General features: G+C 53.2%; 1 protein-coding gene and 1 long non-coding RNA gene across 10 annotated transcripts in view; both read right to left on the reverse strand.

The window, feature by feature from the left end:
- LOC129394507 (uncharacterized) overlaps positions 1–8,226 on the reverse strand; it is a 31,464-nt gene extending 23,238 nt beyond the window's left edge. The window contains exons 1-2 of the long non-coding RNA XR_010110731.1: positions 719–8,226; positions 46–394 (exon numbers count right to left, since the gene is read on the reverse strand). This is a non-coding gene — a long non-coding RNA (uncharacterized LOC129394507). The remainder of the gene's footprint in view (positions 1–45; positions 395–718) is intronic.
- TBC1D16 (TBC1 domain family member 16) overlaps positions 1–22,058 on the reverse strand; it is a 100,938-nt gene that overhangs the window by 66,939 nt on the left and 11,941 nt on the right. For 6 of the 9 annotated variants that reach the window (XM_063599445.1, XM_063599443.1, XM_034943039.3 and 3 more), the window contains exons 2-3: positions 11,464–11,706; positions 8,247–8,844 (exon numbers count right to left, since the gene is read on the reverse strand). In XM_063599445.1, coding sequence (XP_063455515.1) covers positions 8,247–8,844; positions 11,464–11,644 — 779 coding nt within the window. In that variant the 5' untranslated portion in view covers positions 11,645–11,706. Of the gene's footprint in view, positions 1–8,246; positions 8,845–11,463; positions 11,707–21,667; positions 21,785–22,058 lie in introns of those variants that run through there. The other 3 variants (XM_055102210.2, XM_034943038.3, XM_034943037.3) reach the window with 2 other exon arrangements.

A 22,058-nucleotide genomic window follows, 5' to 3' on the forward strand; every position in this document is an offset into this window, starting at 1 on the left:
AAAGCGCGTCCTGATTCGTGTGCCACCGCTCACTTCTTCGCCTACCTCCAGGAGTTTCTAATCCTCCTCGGGCTTGCCTGGAGGGTTGGGCAGAAAAGGAGCGGCAGGAAACGCAGAAGGGATCCGGAGCGAGCAGAGCTTTGTGAGGCCAGGGCGACACCCCCAGGGTCTTCCGTGGGAGCTCCTTCAACGATGCTTCCCAGCACTGGGTCCTGGCCCACCGAGCGCACTGGCTCTAGCTCATTCTCAGAGACTGGACTCTTCCCCGAGAGCCTCATTTCTGTCCTCTGTGCCGTGTGGGAGGACAGGGGCCATTACACCAACGATGAACGATAACGCCGTTAATAATTCAGCCACTGCCGCTGATACTCGGTCGACAGGGAGCCTTTTCCTCCTAAAGGCAGAAAGCACTTAGATGCCGTTTATTACTGCCTCGCATGCCCTGCGGGGTGGGCTGGCACCTGCCAGGGAAGCCATGTGAGGTGGGGAGCAGCCACCCCATGGGGTCTGCTGTCCAAGCACTGGCCAGCTCCAGGTGAACCCTTGTGCCATCGCCCCCATGACAGGGGCCACCCTGAGGGAGTAGAGGGGCCTTGTCTTATCATCTCATCTTTCCCCCATTACTTTGGACAGAGAGTTTTTTGGGCCTGTCCTGCTGGGAGGGTCGCTACGTTTCTAGGGTCCACCTTCCATCCTCCCAGGAACATTCCGTGCAAACCTGTGCTGTCAGGCATGGAGGCCTCCCGCTGTGACCACCAAACTTCACATTCATTGAAGATAAAGAAAGACCAAAGTCCAGTTGCTTGGCTACATCTGCTGCATTTCTAGGGCGTGGTGGCCACACACAGTGGGGCACAGGCACAGGACTGCGTGCACTGCAGGACGCTCTGCTGACGGCGCTGGCCCAGGCACTGGGAGGACCCTGTGAGGAAGCACCCGGGAACGGTGGCGCACGTAGGGAACACCACGCGTCCTTGATAGGAGCTCTCCAGAGAGAAAGCTCAGGTCCCAGCAGGGGTCACAGAGAAGAAAGTCTCTTCCGCCTGCAGGTGGGCTGGGGATTCAGCAGGAGAGAGAACATTCCAGCTGCAGGCAGCAAGGTGGGAAGAGGCTATGCTTGGGGTGAAGCGCCCAGTGTGTGTGCAGGAAAGGGCAAGAGGAAAGTGGGAGGGCAGGGGGTCCCGGCAGCACCCCTAGGTGGGCAGCACATTGCTCCTGGCCCTTGCCCACCTGTGGCCGCGCCAACCCGCTTGGACTGAGTCTGACCTGGCAGGAACTGCATGACAGAAACCACAGTAACAAGTGGCCAAACTCTAAGGCCAGGCCACCCAGCCCATCCCAACACCCAAACGCCATCTTGCCTAGGCTGGCCACCCCGGGAACGCATGCCGGGAATGACAAGAGGACCCAGGGAGAGAGAGAACGAAACACTCACTTTCCCAGGGGGAGGCCCCGCTAGCGGCACGGGACCCAAGGTGGCAGGCCGGCGGCACTGGTGTCACTGGAAGGACCTCAGTGACCAGCTCGCCCTGGAGGCCTCTTCACTAGTTAGCAGCGTGCAGCGCAGTGGGAGATGCTTAGCGCCCCCAAATGTGCAGGTTCTCCCCTTCTGTCTATTTTTATACATTGGTTTTCATTCTAAGCTTAATATAATCACAGAATAACATTTTTGAAAACAGAAAAGTAAAAAAAAAAAAAAAGTGCTCATAACCACACTAGGCTAACACATGGGTACACCTTCCTCTCAACCTCTGCCATCCACTGCCGTGGCCACTGACCACAGGCGCTATTCACATTTATATTCATCAAGGCCGGGCATGCGGCTCATGCCTGTAATCCCAGCACTTTGGGAGGTCCAGGCAGGAGGGTCACTTGAGCCTAGGAGTTTGAGACCAGCCTAGGCAACATAGCAAGAGTCTGTCTCTAAAAAATAAAATAAATGAACGGGGCATGGTGGTGCATGTCTGCAATCCCAGCTACTTGAGAGGCTGAGGTGGGAGGATCGCTCGAGCCCGGGAGGTGGAGGCTGCAGTGAGCTGTGATTGTGCTGCCGCCACCGTATGCCGGCCTGAGCAATATGGTGAGACTCTGTCTCTAAAAACGAAACTTAAAAACATTTTAAAATTAAAAACAATTTTATTAATCCGTATTATGTAAAATTAAAAATTCAGTTGCACTTGCGCCATTTTAAGGGTTCAAGAGCTGCATGAAGCCAGTGGCCGCAGTGCGGGACAGCGCAGACCTGGGTTCTGTCTGCCCTGGCAGAAGCTCTGCCAGGGCAGCCCTGCCCTGAGAGCCTCATCCGCACCTCAGGCCTCTTCACAGAGTTTAACTGCAACGTGCAGAATCATAACCCGTTTCCTGCTTTGCGTCTGATTCACTGTAAATTTCCACACTGCAACACTGCATGGACCATTTGACAGTCCTTGTCAATACCACATCTTCTCCTATCTGGCAGCACCGAGCTTCTGAACGTTTTACGGGTCACAGACCTTCTGGGAAGTCAGATGGTGCCTCCTCCTCATACAAAAAAAAGTGGGGTAAGATCTCAGGGGCTCGTGAGCCCAGGTTTGGAAACTCCCTGATCCAACAGAGGGACCTGAGAGGGACCTTAGTCGGTCCACCTCCTCTGCCGTTGGATTCTTATGTTCTGCTCCTTTTTCCCCACTGTAAGGAATACCACGATGAACATCTTCATGCAGAAGCGTTTGTCTTTCTACTTTTATTTTCTTTTGAGACAAGGTCTAGCTCTGTCACCCAGGCTGGAGTGCAGGGGCACCATCTCGGCTCACTGCAACCTCTGCCTCCCAAGTTCAAGCGATTCTCGTGCCTGAGCTTCCCAAGTAGCTGGGATTACAGGCATGTGCCACCATGCTGAACTAATTTTTGTATTTTTAGTTGAGATGGGGTTTTACGGTGTTGACCACGCTGGCCTCCAACTGCCAACCTCAAGTGATCTGCCCACCTTAGCCTCCCAAAGCGCTGGAATTACAGGCTTAAGCCACGTGCCGGCCACTTTGGCCTTTCTATCTGTAATTTGGATTCTTTCTTAGGATGAGGTCCAGAGGAGACATTTTCACTTATGGAGCAGAATCTGGTGTTTTTGTTGTTTTTGTTTTTGTTGTTGTTGTTGTTGTTGTTTTTGACAAGGTCTCACTCTGTCACCCAGGCTTGAGTGCACTGGTGCGATCATGGCTCACTGCAGCCTCCACCTCCCAGGCTCAAGCAGTCCTCCTGCCTCAGCCTCCGGAGTAGCAGCTTGGATTAAAGGTGTGCACCACCATACCCAGCTAATTTTTTTTTCTTTTTGGTAGAGACGGGGTCTCGCTATGTTGCCCAGGCTTGTTTCAGTTCTTTATCCAGGTCACCAATGCACATCCCCAGGGCAGGGTCAGTGGACACGGTGCCAGCCCCATGGCGCCCCGTTATTCCACACCCTCACCCAACTGGCCTTTTAGGCTGGACGGTAGCTTCCAGCACAGAAACCAAGGGCAGGATGACCAGTCGCGCTTGGTGGTCACCCTCCCCAGCACACCCGAGAGCCTTGCTTTCTGACACTGAGGAGGGCACAGGACCAAGATAGCCCAGGGCTCACCCCCGGCTCGGGGAAGCTCAGGGTCTTGGGGTCTCAGGGCGGGGAGGCAGGACGACGCATTGGCGACAGCAGCTCTCCGTATCACCCCATCCCCCAAGTCAGCCTCGAATACTCACTTGGTCAAGGATTTCCAGGCCGTCGCTGGACTGGGGCCTGGGGCCTGGGGCTTCCAAAGGAGACCTCTGGGTTTAGTAGGTGGGCTCACCTTCCAGCATGCAGACCCCACCTGGCCATACTCTACAGGTAGCACACGAATGTGGGCAGCCCGGGGGACACTGCCATTTCTAACCCCTAAGCTCTTCTGTGAACTACTTGCCAAATAACCATATACCTGGGGGACCCTAGGCCCCCGGGGTGGGGTGGGGGGGTTGTCCCTCCTGGCCAATCCCAGCCAGACACGCAGCCTGCACATGCAGTTCTTCAGATCCACCACTAGAGGGGACCCTCGAGCCAGCCTACCTGCTCTGCCCTCCGGGGGGACTCAACTCCGGGTTAATTATCAATAGATGCTCCACCGCTCAGAGTGGCGATGGGTGCACCCGAGTCCTCACCAACACCCCTGCCTGGCGGGATGGCCAGTCATCTGGGGTCCTCGGCCCTGACACCCCTCCCCACCCCAGAGCACCAGGAGCGCTCTCGCTCTCTCGCGCTCTCTCTCGCTCTCTCTCTCTCTCTCGCTCTCTCTCTCTCTCTTTCTCTCTCTCTCTCTCTCTCTCTCTCTCAGCCCCTTCACAGCAGGGGTTCTCAACGCTACGTGCACTTCAGAAACCCCCAGGAAGTTCAAAACATTCCCATGCCTGGGCCCCACCCCAGCGATCCTAGTTTAATTGGTCTGGGTGCAGCCTGGGCATCAGGATTTTTAAAGCTGCCCAGGGCATTCTCACGGGCAGCCAGGCTGGGGACGCCTGCTCTACAGCGTCTAGGACAATTAACCACCTTAGCCAAGGATCTCCAGTCCCATCATACGAAGGCCCCGGGGGATGGGGATGGGGCAAGGAGCACCACCTCTGCTTCCTGGGTCTACCATGTGGTGGGGGCCAGAAGTGCATAGGAGCAAGGAAAGACCAGGGAAATGCAGATTCCAGAGCTCGCCCAGCCCCTTTCAGAATCCATGTCTGCTTTTCTTTTTCTTTCTTTCTTTCTTTTTTTTTTTTCTTTTCCAGACAGGGTATCTCTCTGTCACCCAGGCTGGAGTGCAGTGGCATGATCACAGCTCACTGCAGCCTCCACCTCCCAGGCTCAAGCCATCCTCCTGCCTCAGCCTCCTGAGCAGCTGGGACCATAGGCAGGCACCACTATGCCCAGCTAATTTTTATGTATTTTTTATAGAGATGAGGTTTTGCCATTTTCCCCAGGCTGGTCTTGAACTCCTAGGCTCAAGCAATCCACCCACCTTGGCCTCCCAAAGTGCTGGGATTACAGGCGTGAGTCACAGTGCCCGGCCTCCGTATCTACTTTTTAAAAATAAAAAGAAAGCTCTCAGCAGTCTGTCTTGGAGACAGGCTGTTTTCACTCCAGCCTTGCACTGAAGCACACGCTTCTGGGGGTGTGGGGAGAGTCCCATCCACATCCACCTCGTCCCAGCACAAAGCTGCAATCGCCACGTTCAGCGAGCCTCCCCTGGACCGGGCTGACACAGGCCTGAGGTGCAAGCCACACCGACGGCCATGTGGCCAAGAGGCATTTTCTGAGCCTTCATCAGGAGCAGGGCCGGGCTGTGGTAAGCACCCCCCAGCACGGTCTCCGGGTGGGGACGAGTCCCAGGCCAGGCTCGCTGACCCCATACCCCAGGCTGGTGCTCAACCCTCACGCCGACTCTGCCCTACAAGGGGGTTCTTGGCCGCATTTCACACCCGTGATGCATCTGCATTTTGGACGTGGGAGGTAACGGCCACAAGATCACACATAACTCAGGATGATGCCAGGACCGGAAACAGATCTGTCGGACCCCAAAATTTACTCCTTCACCACCATCTGCCTCCCAGCAGCTGGGGACGGACAGGCGGACAGGGTGTCTCAGTGGGGACTCGAGTGTCAGAGCAGAGAAGGGGGCCATGGGGAGTGCCCTCCTCAGCCCAGGGTTCGGGGGAATAGAGAAGCCTCCGCCAAAAGCTGACATGAAGGTGCCTCGCCCCAGGAGCTGAGTCTCAAACATACAAGCTGGCCGGTTAGGAGAGAGGGGAAGGAGGAAGCCTAGGTAGAGGGGATCCCTAGCCAAAGGCATGAGGCAGAGAGAGCCCCACAAGATCTAGAGGCAGAGAGGACGACGAACTTGGAGGTGTGCACAGTGGGGGGCGGGGAGGCAGGCAGCATCGCTCAGCAGGGCCAGATGGTGACGGGCCTTGGACCCCGAGTGAAGGAGATGGCGCTTCATCCTGAAAATGATGGGTGGCCCCCGGCGGGTCCCAGGCAGAGGGGCAGCCTGGCTTCCAGAATGAGTGCACAGCACCCCTGTCCGCTGCCCACTGATGCCAATACGTCCCCACCCTCAGTTGTGATTAAAAAAAAAAAAAGTGTCTCCTGGCATTGCCATACACCCCCTGGGCACAGACTCGGCCCCGGGTGAGAATCACTGCTCTAGAAGAACCTGGAGGGACCTGGGCATCAGCGTATAAGGCTCCCCCAGGAACCCCCACATGCAGCCAGGCTGAAGAACCAGCAAGGCGAAGGGCGGGGAAAAGCGAACCGGGGTGCATTCTCACAATACCCCCAGAAAGTGGATATTACCAGCCTCATCTTACAAACAGGGAAACCGAGGCTCCAAGAAGAGAAAGAATTTCCCAGGTTCACACTAACCAGTGGTGCCAGGACTCAACCGGCACTCAACTCCCTAACTCCTAAACTTGAGCTCCCTACGAGATGGGGCTGCGGGACAGAGAGCTGACCGGCCAGCTTCTGGTTGTGGTTCTGCCACAGAATCCTCAGCCCCAAGACCGGGGGCCAACCCCACCACCTCTCTGGGACACAACTGGGACCTTCCCCTCGCCTGGGCCCGGGGGATGCAGGGACACGGGGACGCCGGGACACGGGGACGCCTGCAGGTTCTGCTGCACTGTTGGCCTGGCACCACCAGGGGGAGCTCTGACTGAGTCCGGCCTGCGGGACCCAGGCCAGGACCAGAGTTCGGTCCCCACCTCCCCCACACCTCCTCGGGTTCCCTGGCGCCTGACGCCACCCAGCTCAGCAAGCCTCCTGGCACCTGGAGTCCTCAGTTACGGCTCACGGCTTCCTTTTATCTGCACTCTCCAATAACTGAGATGAATGTTATCGGTTCACCCTGGGGCTCTAATGGACTGCATCTTATTAGAGGGATAAAATCAGGGAAGAACCCGTCCCACAGTCACCCCTGCTGAGGCCAGCAAAGCCTGTGTCCTTACTTCATGCCCCACCACTCCCCAGCTTAATCGGCCTGGGGTGACCTTTTATGCTGCAGCCCTGGGGCAGACCCAGCTGGGTTCACATCCCAGCTTGGCCCGGGCACTGGCTGGGAGACCCCTGGCAAGTTGCTGACCTTCTCCGAGCCGCCCTTTCCCCTTCGATAGCAGGGGATAATAGGAGGGCCCACCTCACGGGGCGTGGGGCTGTGGAAAGCACACATGTACCATCCATAGCCCACGGTGTCCAGCGCCCAGGCGAGACCCAGACCACCCACGTCCAGCATGCGCCTGGCTCACACCACGAGCTCAACAGTTAATGACCTGCTCGCTGACTGATGTCGGCTCTTACTGTTGTCTGTGGTCACCACCATTATTTGCCTAGAAATCTAATGAGCTTTAGGACCACAGCCAGGGCATAGGAAGGGGCTGTGGAAGTGGGATGCAGGCCCCCCTGTGCTGGCTCTGGGGCTCCGGGCTTATGCGACCACACGGGCACTCATCCCAAGGCCATGAGGGCCCTCGTGGCACCATGCAACCCTCCCCACTCAGGAAGGTCTCTTTGGGTTCCAAGGCCCAGGGAACCCACCGCAGAGCACGGGTCCAACTCTAGCTCCTGCAAGTGTGGCCAGCAAGGAGTCCAGATACTCTGGCTGGACTCCCCAGGGTGCATAGCGGCTGCCAAGTCGGGTGAATATGGTCAACACTGCCCCGGGACTACATCCATCCTCCACAGCTATGAGAAAGAGGGAGGCTAAAGCCTCCGGGGACCACAGGGGGCCAGGTCACGTGCCCAGTGGGCTGCAGGGCAGAGCGGGGAGCTGGAGACCAGCACATCTGGGCTTAGGCCAGCCCTGTGTGTGAGCCTAATGATGCCACCCGGGCCTCTTGGGCACTCGCTTGGGGACTGAAAATCTCCTGCCCCTCCGGTGATGGGAACAGAAGGGACCAGGACTTCCGGGGGCTTAGCCCTGGTCATGGACCCATCAGACCTGGTAGGGCCTGTTTAGTCCTAGTGAGTCTCAAGGAGAGAGAAGAATGTGGACACCCCGACGCACCCTTCACAGTCCTCTCAGTGGGGTGTAAAGTGGGGACTCCCTGCTGAAGCCCTTGCCTCGGGGAGGGGCTCCTGCCACAGCCACGGCCACAGCCGCGGGCAGGTCGGGCAGATGCCTCCAGCGCTCACCTGGCATCACAGGTGACGCAGGTGAGTGCTTCCTGCCCAGGTCAGGCCTTGGGGGCCTCCCGAGAGCCCACGCCCAGAACCAGGAACTCACCTGCTGTCGCTTTCCAGAAACACGGAGCCGCGGCTCTCAGCCAGCGCCGCACTGATGGGCGAGAGGCAGAAGGGCGAGGAGAAGGTGTCTGAGTCTGAGTCAAAGGAGCTGTCTCTGCTCACGCCCTCGGCTGACAGTTCCAAGGAGCCATCCTCCTCCCCGGCCTCGGGCCGCGGCTCCCGCCCCTCCTCGGTGACATCCTGCGGACTGACCGTCGACAAGATCCCGGAGGGGCTGCAAGCAGGCTGCGAGGCTGGCTGGGCACCATCCACCCCCAAGCCCTGCGCCAGCTTCTCCTCATCCTCTGGCGCAGGGCTGGCGAGCATGCGGTCTGGAACACTCTGGGCCACCACCAGGATGTCCTCATCTTTGGGGGTCAGGGTAGGCCGCAGCTCCGTCGGGGAGGGCTGGTGGGAGGCTCCTGAGCTCCGGGTGCGCCGGCCCCGAGGGCGGGGTGCCTTGCGAACGGGGGAGCTCTCGGGTGTGATGTAGCGCAGGGCCTCCTCGTCCTGCCTCTGGATGCGAGAGTTGGGGACCCATGCCAGGATGAGGGTGGCTCCCAGCATCTCATCCTTCTCCATGTACAAGCACAGGTAACCTGTGAGGAGCCAGGGGGATGGCGCGTTAGAGGCCAGGAGGCTGTGGATGAGGCCCTTGCGGTACCTTTGGCGAGCTGCTCGGAGAGGCCACTGCCCTTTAGTAAAGTGCCAGTCCGGCCTCAGATACAGCCTGGCCCTGAGCAAAAACACTAGAGGGAAACTGTGGAGCTTGAAATGAATTCCAGCTATGCGTGTTTTTTAAGAACACACACTTCCAGCAGATCCAGGGGGCACTGGTCCCCAAGCACCGGCCTGCCATGCGCCTTTCTTTTTGGTTTTTGGGTTTGTTTCTTTTTTCTTTGAGACAGGGTCTCGCTCTGTGTCTCAAGCTGGAGTGCAGTGGGACAATCTCAGCTTACTGCAACCCCCACCTCCTAGGCTCAAGCAATCCTCCCACCTCAGCTCCCGAGTAGCTGGGACTACAGGTGCACACCACCACACCCAGCTAATTTTTTTTTTTTTTTTTGGTAGAAATAAGGTTTCACTATGTTGCCCAGGCTAGTCTCAAACTCCTGAGCTCAAGCGAACCTCCCACCTCAGCCTCCCAAAGTGCTAGGATCACAGGCGATGAGCCACGAAGTCAGGCTTGCCATGCACCTTTCCAAGTATACCAGGGGCTCTCCCTGTGTTCAGAGCCCTGACCCTGGCCCCAGGGCTCACCTGCCTGCAGCCTCCCTGTCTGTGTGAGCCCAGCGGCCCAGGTGCCCAGCTTCATGGCTTTACAGCACTGTAAGGAGGGATGGAGGCTGGAGACTTCATTCTGTTTCACAAAAAGAATTCATACAGCCAGGCGCGATGGCTCACGCCTGTAATCCCAGCACTTTGGGAGGCCGAGGCGGGTGGATCACGAGGTCAGGAGATCGAGACCATCGTGGCTAACATGGTGAAACCCCGTCTCTACTAAATGTACAAAAAATTAGCCGGGCGTGATGGCAGGCGCCTGTAGTCCCAGCTACTTGGGAGGCTGAGGCAGGAGAATGGCGTGAACCCAGGAGACGGAGCTTGCAGTGAGCCGAGATTGCACCACTGCACTCCAGCCTGGGTGACAGAGCGAGACTCCGTCTCAAAAAAAAAAAAAAAAAAAAAAAAAAATGCATCCAAGCTGGGTGGTATTTGGGCCTTTTCCAATCATCAGTGGCACTCAGGGCATTTTTTTAATGCAGATTGTTGGAGGAAGGGGCCACCTTTGCAGATGAGCATTGATGTCACACACGGGGTTGCTGGTGACACGGGAGGAGGGATTTCTCCTGGGCCAGAGCAAGTGGGTGGGTGCTCAGTTCTGGGGGGAGGTGGCATTTCCTAACCCAGCACCACGCAGTTTCGGGATATTCTGATTCCTGGGCCTCCCCCACCCACTCTCCAGGCCTCCACAACTCAGACCCCTAGAATCTCCCAAGCACTGCTCCTGTTGCCAAAACAGGCTGGGAAATTTGGGGAATGTCAGCCAGCTGGGCATTAGGATAACATGAGCCTGAGGCTGAGAAGTGTTTCCACATCCTTTGAGATCGGCAAGAGGGTCCGAGGTGGCTACTCCCTGGTCTCTCTCTCTAGAACACCCTCAGGCCAGGCAACCTCCGGGTCGAGGGGCCGCATCGCCCAGAACCTGCACCCCTTTCTAGGGCACTCCAGGGAAGCCCCTGCCCACACAGCCGCAGCCAACCAGCCAGTGGCTATAAAGATACACTTATCAAGGCAGGGGGACAGAACACTCTCTTTAAATGTTTCATTGGCATAATTTAAACTTTTGTCTTGTTTAAAAATTTATTTATTCAGTATTCGATTGAAACATAATCTGCATAAAGTGCCCAGATCTCACTGTAATTTATAACTTTTTTTTTTTTTAATAGAGATGAAATCTAACTCTGTTGCCCAGGCTGGTCTCAAACTCCTGGGTTCAAGCAATCCTCCCACCTCAGCCTCCCAAAGTGCTGGGATTATAGGTGTGAACCACCTCGCCCAGATGACAACTTTACTATTTTGCCATCTTGTCTGGGACTTCCGTCTGTACTCTTGCCCGAGCCAAGCAAATGTTAGGGTGTGCCGGTGCAGGCCACAGCCAGGCTGCAGGACACTGGGGCCCTGAAACATCCTTTTAGCAGCCAGGGAAGGGGACGGCAACAGGAAGAAATGAGAAGAGAGAGTCCAGAGACTGCCCTGCAGCCCCACCTCCACCACACACTGGCACTGTGCAGCCGAGAGTCGCTCAGCCTCTCTGAACACCAGCGTCCTTACCCACCTAAGAGGCCTGCTGGGGCCCTGGCCACTCCCATGAGGTTGCTATGCAAATTAAATAAAGCCACAGATGAACAAAGCAATGCATTTATTTGTTGCAAGTCATTCACACGAATGACAAGGGGCCAGGCAGGCCTGAGGGATCACTAACCCATCTTTTGTCCCTCCCTTTGGAAGCAGCAGGGCTGAGGGACTCACCCAGCCTGCCATGAGCCAGACTTAACACCCCCCAGACCCTCCTTCTGGGAGGACAGCTGCTGTTAGTTACACGTTCTGGAAAAGGAACCAAATGCACTCTCACGTGCTGTGGCCCAGGGCCTTTAGAGCCCTGGCTGGGAAAATAACCTGGGCTGTGCGACCCTGGAGCCTCGCCTGCCCTGGCTCACCTGGGTGGTGCTCCCCCAGCCCCTGCAGCCCCTCCGGCGGGTGCACGCAGACATTGTTCTTGGAGTAGATGATCTCTCCATCCAGGACAGAGGGGGACCCGCTGCCGCTGCCACCGGGGGTGAGGGTCAGGAGGTCCGAGGCTTTGGAGGAGGCCCTGCGAAGGAGGCGGCCCAGAGACATTGCCGGGCAAGTGTTTCCATCCTCCGCATGCGTCGGCCCGGGCAGGGCTCGTCAAGACCTGCCTGGGGGAGGAAGAGAGAGGAGATGGTCAAGGTTGTGGACTTGCGTCCTGTCTCACAGCAGTACGTGTCACCTCGGCACCCGGAGGGCTCTGGTTAACCACAGGAGTGTGTCCTGCTGGTGCACAGCTCTGTACAGGGTAGGCCACGTTCTCCATCTCGGCCAGGCCACCCCGTCCATCGCAGGAAGCTGAGCAGCGTCCCTCGGCTCAACCTGTGGATGCCACCAGCACCTCCCTTTCCAGTATAAAAACTAGAACATCTCCAGGCTTTGCCAAATGTGCCCTGGAGGGCAAAATCCCTCCCAAGGAGAACCACTAAGCTACAGGAACCCTGTTCCCACCTTAGCAATTACACAAAAACCTCCACAAAAACTTTTTTTCACAAAAAAAGTTTTCTTTTCTCAGTTTCCCACCTGCATCAGCACAAATGAGCCCTTCTAATTCATTAAAAAGAAATAAACAGGCAAGGCGCACTGGTTCACGCCTGTAATCCCAGTACTCTGGGAGGCTGAGGCAGGCAGATCACTTGAGGTAAGGGGTTCGAGACCAGCTTGGCCAACATGGTGAAACATCATCTCTACCAAAAATACAAAAATGAGCCAGGTGCGGTGGCGGGCGCCTACAGTCCCAGCTACTCGGGAGGCTAAGGCAGGTGAATCGCTTGAACCCAAGAGGCAGAGGGTGCAGTGAGCTGAGAGCACATCACTGCACTCCAGCCTGGGCAACAGAGCGAGACTCTGTCTCAAAAAAAAGAAAGAAGGAAAATTTATAAACCAAAGGATTAGTATCCAGAATATATAAAGAACTCCTATAAATTCATGGTGAAAAGGAGCAACATCTCAACAGAAAAAAATGGGTGCTCCACACAAGAGGAAAACCAAAGAACTGATAAATATGTAAAGAGATTCTCAGTTTCAAACAAAAATTCAACACCCAATAGACCAGCAAAAAGCAATTTTAAGTCTAAAAATACTGAGGATGAGGGAAAGGGGAGCTGTCACCAGTCCTGTCTCCTCCAATGCGGGAGCAACATGGCAGAATCTGGCACCACTGAGAAGGCCCAAAGCCCCCTGAAATTCCTCCCTTAGGAAATACCTGAGGGTGGTTCTTCAAACTGCAATTTGCAGCCCTATCGTAGATCCTGAAATCAATTTAGTGGGTCAACACCAGCATAAGAAGAAAAAAAGAAAAAAAAATAGAAAATGCCCTTGAACCCTGGCCATAGGTAGGCTCAGCACTGGGTCAGAGAACTTCTGCCCCGTGAGGACACATTCATGTGGGTAAGATGACCTGGGACGTATGAAATGTATATATAATGCGCTGTGACCTGAAACATGTTATGACTCTGCCTGGAGGAACCCAAGGAAACACCTAATCAAATGCTTTGCAGACAGTTTCTACCAACAAAAATGAAACCACCAAACCTCTAGATAGCAGATGAGAACCAACTAGACTTCTATACACACATGGAGCTCACAAACACACACACCAAGCCACGCCAAGGAACGACCATGTCAGTGAAGAGGCAGGCACAGCTGGGCACAATGACTCATGCCTGTAATCCAAGCACTTTGGGGGGCCGAGGCAGGTGGATCACCTGAGGTCAGGAGTTCGAGACCAGCCTGGCCAACATGGCAAAACCCCGTCTTGACTAAAAATAGAAAAAAAAGTTAGCTGGGTGTGGTGGCACGAGCCTATAATCCCAGCTACTCGGGAGGCTGAGGCAGGAGAATTGCTTGAACCCGGGAGGTGGAGGTTGCAGTGAGCTGGGATTGAGTCACTGCACTCCAGCCTGGGCGACAGAGTGAGACTCCGTCTCAAAAAAATAAAAAAAATAAAAAAAATAAAAGACAGGCACAGAGCCACGCTGCATCCTGATCACTGATGGGGGATGTCCAGGACTCTGACCACAGCTGGGCTGCGTGCAGGCCGGCTTCACAAAAGTCTGCAGAGGTCGGGGGGCTGGGAGACGACAGCCACAGAGGGGCTTCACCTTCACCTCTTTGAAGGAAGAAAAGACTTGAAGCCAACATGATAAGAATTAGCAACTGGGAGTGAATAAACCAAATGTGGTACAGTGGAATATTATTTGGCCTTAAAAGAAAGGAAATTCTGACTGGGAGCGGTGGCTCACACCTGTAATCCCAGCACTTTGGGAGGCCGAGACGGGCGGATCACCTGAGGTCAGGAGTTCGAGATCAGCCTGGTCAACATAGCAAAACCCCGCCTCTACTAAAAATACAAAAATTAGCCAGGTGTGGTGGCATGTGCCTGTAGTCCCAGCTACATGGGAGGCTGAGGCAGGAGAATCGCTTAAATCCAGGAGGTGGAGGTTTCAGTGAGCCGAGATCACGCCACTGCACTCCAGCCTGGGTGACAGAGCGAGACTCCATCTCAAAAAAAAAAAAAAAAAAAAAAGAATTAGCAACTGGGAGTGAATAAACCAAATGTAGTATAATGGAATATTATTTGGCCTTGAAAAGAAAGTCTGACGCCTGCTACGGCACGGATGAACCCCGAAAACATTGCGCTAAGTGAAACAAATCAGTCACAAGAGACAAGCACTGTAGGATTCTACTCGTGTGAGGTCCCTAGAGCAGTTAGGTTCACAGAGACAGGAAGTGGAATGGTGGGTGCCAGGGGGTGAGGTGGGGGGAATGGGGAGGTCGTGTTTAAGGGGGACAGGGCTTCAGCTTAGGAGGATGAAAGCGTCCTGGAGGTGGACAGTGGCGGCGGCTCTATAACATGAACGTACTCAATGCCGCTGAACCTGATACTTAGAAATGGTTACAGTGGTAAGTTTTATGTTATATGGATTTTACCACAATAAAAAAGTTAAAAATTATCTATTAGTGGAGGGTCTCCGGGTATATGATCTTGTTCTTTGAACTTTCTGCATTTCTTACATTTCTCCAAAGATCCAGAGCTGGCTGAGGGTGGTCCCTAAATCAAGTCCCTTTCACCTCCAGCGCTTGGCTAGGCTCTGGGACAGAGGGTGGGTGGGTGGGTGGAGGGGTCCCCACTGGCTCAGCAGAACTGGCTCCCACCCTGGCAGGAGGCAGGGGGCAGATGTCAGTGGTGATGGCCACCGTCCCAGGACCAGGCGGCTCCGCGCTCTCTGCCTCTCTGGGTTCCTCTCCTCTGACCCCCTCCATGCTTCAGCCTCCCCCAGCCCTGTTTGTGTATTTCCAATTGTCTCCATGGCTGCTGACTTCCCAAGCACAATATTCCAAAGATGTTCCAGCCAGCCCAGGAGTGGCCTTCCCATTCCCATGTCTTTCCTCTGACAGATCCATCACTCCCATCTCCCCATCTCAGAGATCCCGACGTCAACATCACTTGTGAAAATCACCAGTTCTGGGGGTGGGGACCCAGCTCAGATCACCTCCTCAGCCTTGAGCCACAGACGCCCTCTGCCTGATCTCAACCACCTCCAGGGCCCTCATCCACTCAGCTCTCCCTAGCCCACCCCTTTTTAGGCCCCCTCAACATGTCCAGTGAAGGCTGCAGAAGAAAGTCGACCCCTTGGTGCAGGGGTCAGCAAACTTGTTCTGCAAAAGGCCAGAGAGTAAATGCTTTGGACTCTCTGGGCCGGAGAGTCTCTGTCGTGACCACTCAACTCGGCCCTTGGAGTGCAGGAGCAGCCACAGACAGTAAATGATGGGCGTGACTGTGACAGTGAAGCTTTACTGACAGACACTCAAGCTTAAATTCTAGATCATTTTTCACGCGTCTCAAAAAGAATTCTTTCCATTTTTTCAACCCCCTTAAAAAACGTAAAAACCGGCCAGGCGCGGTGGCTCACGCCTGTAATCTCGGCACTTTGGGAGGCCTAGGTGGGCGGATCACCTGAGGTCGGGAGTTCGACACCAGCCTGACCAACATGGAGAAATTCCATCTCTACTAAAAATACAAAATTAGCCGGGTGTGGTGGTGCATGCCTGTAATCCCAGCTACTCGGGAGGCTCAAGCGGGAGAATCGCTTGAACCCAGGGGGCAGAGGTTGTGGTGAGCCTAGATCGCTCCACTGCACTCCAGCCTGGGCGACAGAGCAAGACTCCATCTCAAAAAAAAAAATAAATAAAATAAAAACCATCCTTAGCTCATAGGCTGTACGAAACAGGTGGAAGGCTGGCTTTGGCCTGTGGGTTGCAGATGGCACTGCCCTGGCATAGACCATCTGACCAAATCCGGGGGATTCTTCTCCACCTATCCAAACCAGCTCCTGGCCAATCTCTCCAGGAAGCCTTCTGGCCACTCTTGGCCTAAACACTTCATCCCACACAGGGGCATATGACAACCAAGTGACGAAACTTAATTTAAAAAATCACACTGCAAACTACAAATCAAAAAACATATTGTCCTTCCCAATAATCACGTGGAAAAGCTATGTTCTGTTCTAATGTTATCCAGAATAGTTTTAGAATTCAAGAATTCTTCAAGAATTGCAAGGTCAGTTAATAAGCCCTGCAAGAAAATTGCTCGCCGTCCTCTAGACCAGCCATGTCCAACAGAAACACTGCAGGAGACATAGATACAATTTTAAATTTTCTGGTAAGCAAAAAAAAAAAGTGAAATTAATTTTAATAATTTTTAGCATAATATATCCAAAATATTATTATTTCAGCATATAGTCAATATGAAAACATTATTTCTTTTTTTTTTTATTTTTTGAGACGGAGTCTCACTCTGTAGCCCAGGCTGGAGTGCAATGGTGCAATCTCGGCTCACTGCAAGCTCCGCCTCCCAGGTTCATGCCATTCTCCTGCCTCAGCCTCCCGAGTAGCTGGGACTACAGGTGCCCGCCACCATGCCTGGCTAAGTTTTTTGTATTTTTAATAGAGACGGGGTTTCATCATGTTAGCCAGGATGGTCTCGATCTCCTGACCTCGTGATCTGCCTGCCTCGGCCTCCCAAAGTGCTGGGATTACAGGCGTGAGCCATGGTGCCCAGCCTGAAAAATTTATTAATAAATCTTTTACATTCTTTTTTTTTTTTTTTTTAGAGACAGTTTGTCACCCAGGCTAGAGTGCAGTGGTGTGATCACAGCTCACCGTATTCTGAAACTCCTGGGCTCAAGGAATCCTCCTGCCCAGTCTCCCAAATAGCCTGGACTAAAGGCACATGCCACCAGGTCCCGATAATTTTTTTATTTTTTGTAGAGATGAGGTTTCACTTTTTTGCCCAGGCTGGTCTTGAACTTCTGGCCTCAAGTGATCCTCCTGCCTCAGCCTTCCAAAGTGTTAGGATTACAGGCGGGAGCCACTGCACCCGGCCTATTTTATGTCCTTAAAGTCTCCAAAGTCTGCTGTGCGTTTTGCACTTAAGCATATCAAAGTTCTGCCCAGCCACATTTTGGGTGCTCTGTAGCCTGCGCGGTGTCCACACTGGACAAGGCCGCAGCGGGGCTGGAGCCCACCTCCTTCTGTGTTTCAAACGGCTCTACTCAGTGTGATCGCTCCAGTCGTCAGAGCTGGCTGCACACAGCTCTCAGCTGCTTCCCCAAATCAAAACCCTCTTTAAGTGAAAATGTTTTGCCAGCACTGAGGATAATCAAAAGAATGTGCTGGAAGCTTTAAAGGAGATTCCGAAATACAAGTGTTCAAAATAGAGCATTTTCTCCCATACCATGACGTGCAGAACCTCACTGTGGCCCTGCGAGGTGCGTCCCAACAGTGCAGCTTTACGGAGGAGAAGACAGGGTCTGACCACTCAGGGTCATTTCGTGAGCGGTAAACCCTGCAGCGTGAGACCGTCGTCCCCCACGTGCAGAACTCAGGCTCCTCCATCACCCGCCACCTGGGACACCAGGACAACCCCCCACCCCTCCCAGATTGTTCTGGAGAGACTGGGCTCTTTTTGGAGAAATGGAGCATGTCTATTAAACATTAGACAGGACTGTTTGCTCTCTAAAAACAATTCTCCTTATTTGTAAAGTGCATTTGCTGTTTCGCAAGAGGCTATTTCATCGAAATCCAACCTAGTTCCCAACCTCTGGTCACCAGCAAACTAGAAGTGGAGAATCCTTGGCCCATTTTTTAAAACTTTTTTTTAGTTATGAAACACACTCAGAGAAGGAAAAGGAAGAATACGTGTCCCTTAAATCACATAATCCTAAGACATTTATGTATCCTCTACTATATTTTGTGCCCTATAATGAATGAATTAATGAAAAACCCACTCCTTGGAATTATATCATGTCTTGCTTTCAGTTGGATCATAAATATATTTTCCCAGGTGAAATATACTTATGATATAACAAATTTTAGGGTTGAAATACATCCCCTAAAATTCCTGTGTTGAAGTCTTAAACCCCAGTACCCAAGAATGAAACTGTTTTTGAAGACAGCATCTTTATAGAGGTGATCAAGTTACCTTGAGGTCAATATGACTGGTGTCTTTATAAAAAGAGGAAGTTGGTGGCAGGTGCCTATATACAAGGAGAGTGCTGTGTGAATACAATGATGCCACCTACCAGCAAGGAGCAGGCCTGGAGCAGCCCCTCCCTCACAGCCTCCTAAGGAAACAATCCTGCCGACACCTTGATCTTAGACTTCCTGCCTCCAGGGCTGTCAGAGAGATTTCTATTGCTCAAGCCACCTGGACCCTGGTACTTTGTTAGGGCAGCCCTAGCAAACAAATATACCACATTATTAACACATTTAAAAAGTATAAGGCCAGGTGTGGTGGCTCACGCCTGTAATCCCAGCACTTTGGAAGACTGAGGCGGGCGGATCACCTGAGATCAGGAGTTCAAGACCAGCCTGGCCAACATGGTGAAACCCTGTCTCTACTAAAAAATACAAAAATTAGCCAAGCGTAGGGGCGGGTGCCTGTAGTCCCAGCTACTCAGGAGGCTGAGGAAGGAGAATTGCTTGTACTCAGGACGTGGAGGTTGCAGTGAGCTGAGATGGCGCCACTGCACTCCAGCCTGGGCGACAGAGTGAGACTCTATCTCAAAACAAATAAATAAATAAAAATAAAAATTATAAATGCCAACCCTCCATCTTCATAGAATCAGCCGCCATTGCTAGGCATCTGGCTTCCAACTAGTGGCTACTGAAATAATAAACTCCAAATTTTAATACATAAATCTTCATCTGTATCCTCATTATTTCCAGGATTACTGTTTCCCCAGGAGGATAAACTGGACCCCAACTCGTACCGCCCAGTGGGTTCCCCGAAATGTAAGAGTGCTGCCAGGGATTTAAATCTCCACCAGGCTGGGAACTGAAAAATGGTTTTCTGACTGGGCACAGTGGTTCACACTTGTAATTCCAACGATTTGGGAGGCCGAGGTGGGAGGATCACTCAAGCCCAGGAGCTCAAAACCAGCCTGGGCAGGGACGGGCATGGTGGCTCATGCCTGTAATCCCAGCACTTTGGGAGGCCAAGGCGGGTGGATCACCTGAGGTCGGGAGTTCGACACCAGCCTGACCAACATGGAGAAACCCCGTGTCTACTAAAAATACAAAATTAGACAGGCATGCTGGTGCATGCCTGTAATCCCAGCTACTCGGGAGGCTGAAGCATGAGAATCGCTTGAACTCAGGTGGTGGAGGTTGCAGTGAGCCGAGATCGTGGCATTGCACTACAGCCTGGAAACAAGAGTGAAACTCCATCTCAAAAAACAAAAACAAACAAACAAACCAGCCTGGGCCACATAACAAGATCCCACTTCTAAAAAATTAGCTGGGTGTGGTGGTGTGTGCCTGTAGTCCCAGCTACTCGGGAGGCTAAGGTGGATCACTTGAGCCCAGGATGTCGAGGCTGCATTGAGCCATGATTGCACCACTGCACCCCACCCTGGGTGACAGATTATACTATATTTATTAGACATTTGTGTTCACTTGTGAATTATCTGTTGGTGTGCTTTGACAATTTTTCTGCTGGCGTGGTGGAATTCTTATTATTTTTAATACAGAGATTAAGCTGAGATGGAATTTTCATTGATATGTAAGAACTCTTTATATAGCAAAGATCACTACATACACACCGTAGACACACACCATAGATACATACATCACGCACCACATACCATAGGCACACACCATAGGCACACTGCATAAACATCACAGACACACACACCACACACCACAGCCACACACACTGCACACACCATAGACACATCACACACACAACCCCATAGGCACACACCACTCTACACACACACCATAGACACACACATCCACCACAGATGCACACATACCATGACACACCCAGGCACACGACACACACACACTATGACACATACACATACCATGACACACATGTATTTCTCCTAATTTGTTGTTTGCCTTTTATTTATATTACCTATTTTGACATACGGAGGTTTTAAACTTTTATGTAAATTGATGGTAACTTTTTCTTAGTAACTTCCTTTATTACTTTTATACTTAATATAATCCTTTCCAAGCTAAAGATCGTTAAACATTGGTCTATATTTTCTTCTATGTTCAATGAACTACTTTTAACGTTTCAAAAGCCTAATTCAAAGCATACATTTACCTGAAAGGGACTCACATGTTAACTAAAGTATCGAGCAGTTCATTGAGTGTTTATGTTGTTTTTATTGCTAGGCCCTGTTTTTATTGCTTACTCAGTTATCTGACAAAAACACTGAAATCTATGATAAATTAATAAAGCTGGGACGTTTATTTTATTTTATTTATTTATTTATTTATTTATTTAGAGACAGAGTTTCTCTCTTGTTGCCCAGGCTAGTGGAGTGCAGTGGTGCTATCTTGGCTCACTGCAACCTCTGCCTCCCAGGTTCAAGTGATTCTCCTGCCTCAGCCTCCCGAGTAGCTGGAATTACAGGTGCCCACCACCACGCCTGGCTAATTTTTGTATTTTTTTAGTAGACACTGGATTTCACCATGTTGGCCAGGCTGGTCTCGAACTCCTGCCCTCAGGTGATCCACCTGCCTTGGCCTCCAAAAGTGCTGGGATTACAGGCGTGAGCCACCACGTCCGGCCCTGTTTTTATTTTTTTGAGGCGGAGTCTCACGCTGTCGCCCAGGCTGGAGTGAAATGGCACAATCTTGGCTCACTGCAACCTCCGCCTCCCAGGTTCAAGCAATTCTCCTGCCTCAGCCTCCCATGTAGCTAGGATTACAGGCACCCGCCATCACACCTGGCTAATTTTTGTATTTTTAGTAGAGACGGTTTTGCCATGTTGGCCAGGCTGGTGTCAAACTCCTGACCTCAGGTGATCCGCCCGCCTCAGCCTCCCAAAGTGCTGGGATTACAGGCGTGAGCCACCGTGCCTGGCCGGGGACATTTATTATATAAAACTGTATGGACAATTTTAAGAGGTGCCTTGGCCGTGACCCGGAGGCCTATGTGGTTTGGCCCACCTCATGGTCCACACCCTCTCAGCTGCTGCAACGCTGCACATGTGACAAACACGTGTGTGAGATCCACGGTTCTCATACTATCACACGCTCTGGTGAGAGTAATGGCTCATCACAGGCAAGATTTACCGAGAAATGGGACAGGCGGGGTCATTTTAACTTCCTCCCCAGGCCACCCCCTCCACCCTGCTGAAAGCACCTGCAATAAAATACGTTTTCAGAAATTCACCAGATGTCCCTTCCAAAGATCAAGCCCAGCTGCTCCCCTCCCCTTGATGGGCAGGCGGCCTCCAGGGGTATTGCGAACGGGCTCCAGCGACGGCTGCTCGGAGGCTACCATGGGACAGTACCCGGGCAACCACAGCCCTCCATGCCCTCCTTCCGCCCCGCAGTCCCAGCATGAAGCCACAGTTCCCCATGAGCCCAGGGCAAGCTCGTCAGAGACCCTTCCCTGCGGAGGCCCACAGCCCCTGCGGCCACTTCTTCCCTGAATCTCAATCCTGCTTCGTGTGGCCACTGCTGAAAGAGACGCTCAGTGCCACTTAGAGCGCACAGCCCACTGGTCCAGGCTGTGCACACCCAGGGACCCTTCCAGGCATTCCTCACCTCGGTGCAGGCCAGGAGCGAGAACTGCTGCCGGGCCCCCGGCTCAGGGCGTGGCTGGGGTGGCCCTGCTCCTCGGTGGCCCGCCTGGCCCCGCTGTGGGCTTCCCTCCCACCACCCCGGCCACAGTCACAGCGGGTTGTGTCAGGCCGCCCTCATCTCCCACCTCCCAGGCCCAGCTGGCGCCTCCAGCCCTGGTGTGAATTTCCATTCAGGGTCCAAAATCCACCTTGGCAGCGCCCTCATTCTGCAGCTCCACGGAGTCCTCCAGCCAGAAAAGAAATCTGAGTTTAACCCGATCCTGTCAGAAGAGGGGGAGGAAAGAGCTCCGGCGCACAGGGCTCCCAGGCCCCTCCAGGACGAGGCTGGAGGACCCAGCGCAGCAGCTAAGGAC

The sequence above is a fragment of the Pan paniscus genome, chromosome 19 (assembly GCF_029289425.2).
Source record: "Pan paniscus chromosome 19, NHGRI_mPanPan1-v2.0_pri, whole genome shotgun sequence".
Taxonomy (NCBI): Eukaryota; Metazoa; Chordata; class Mammalia; order Primates; family Hominidae; genus Pan; species Pan paniscus.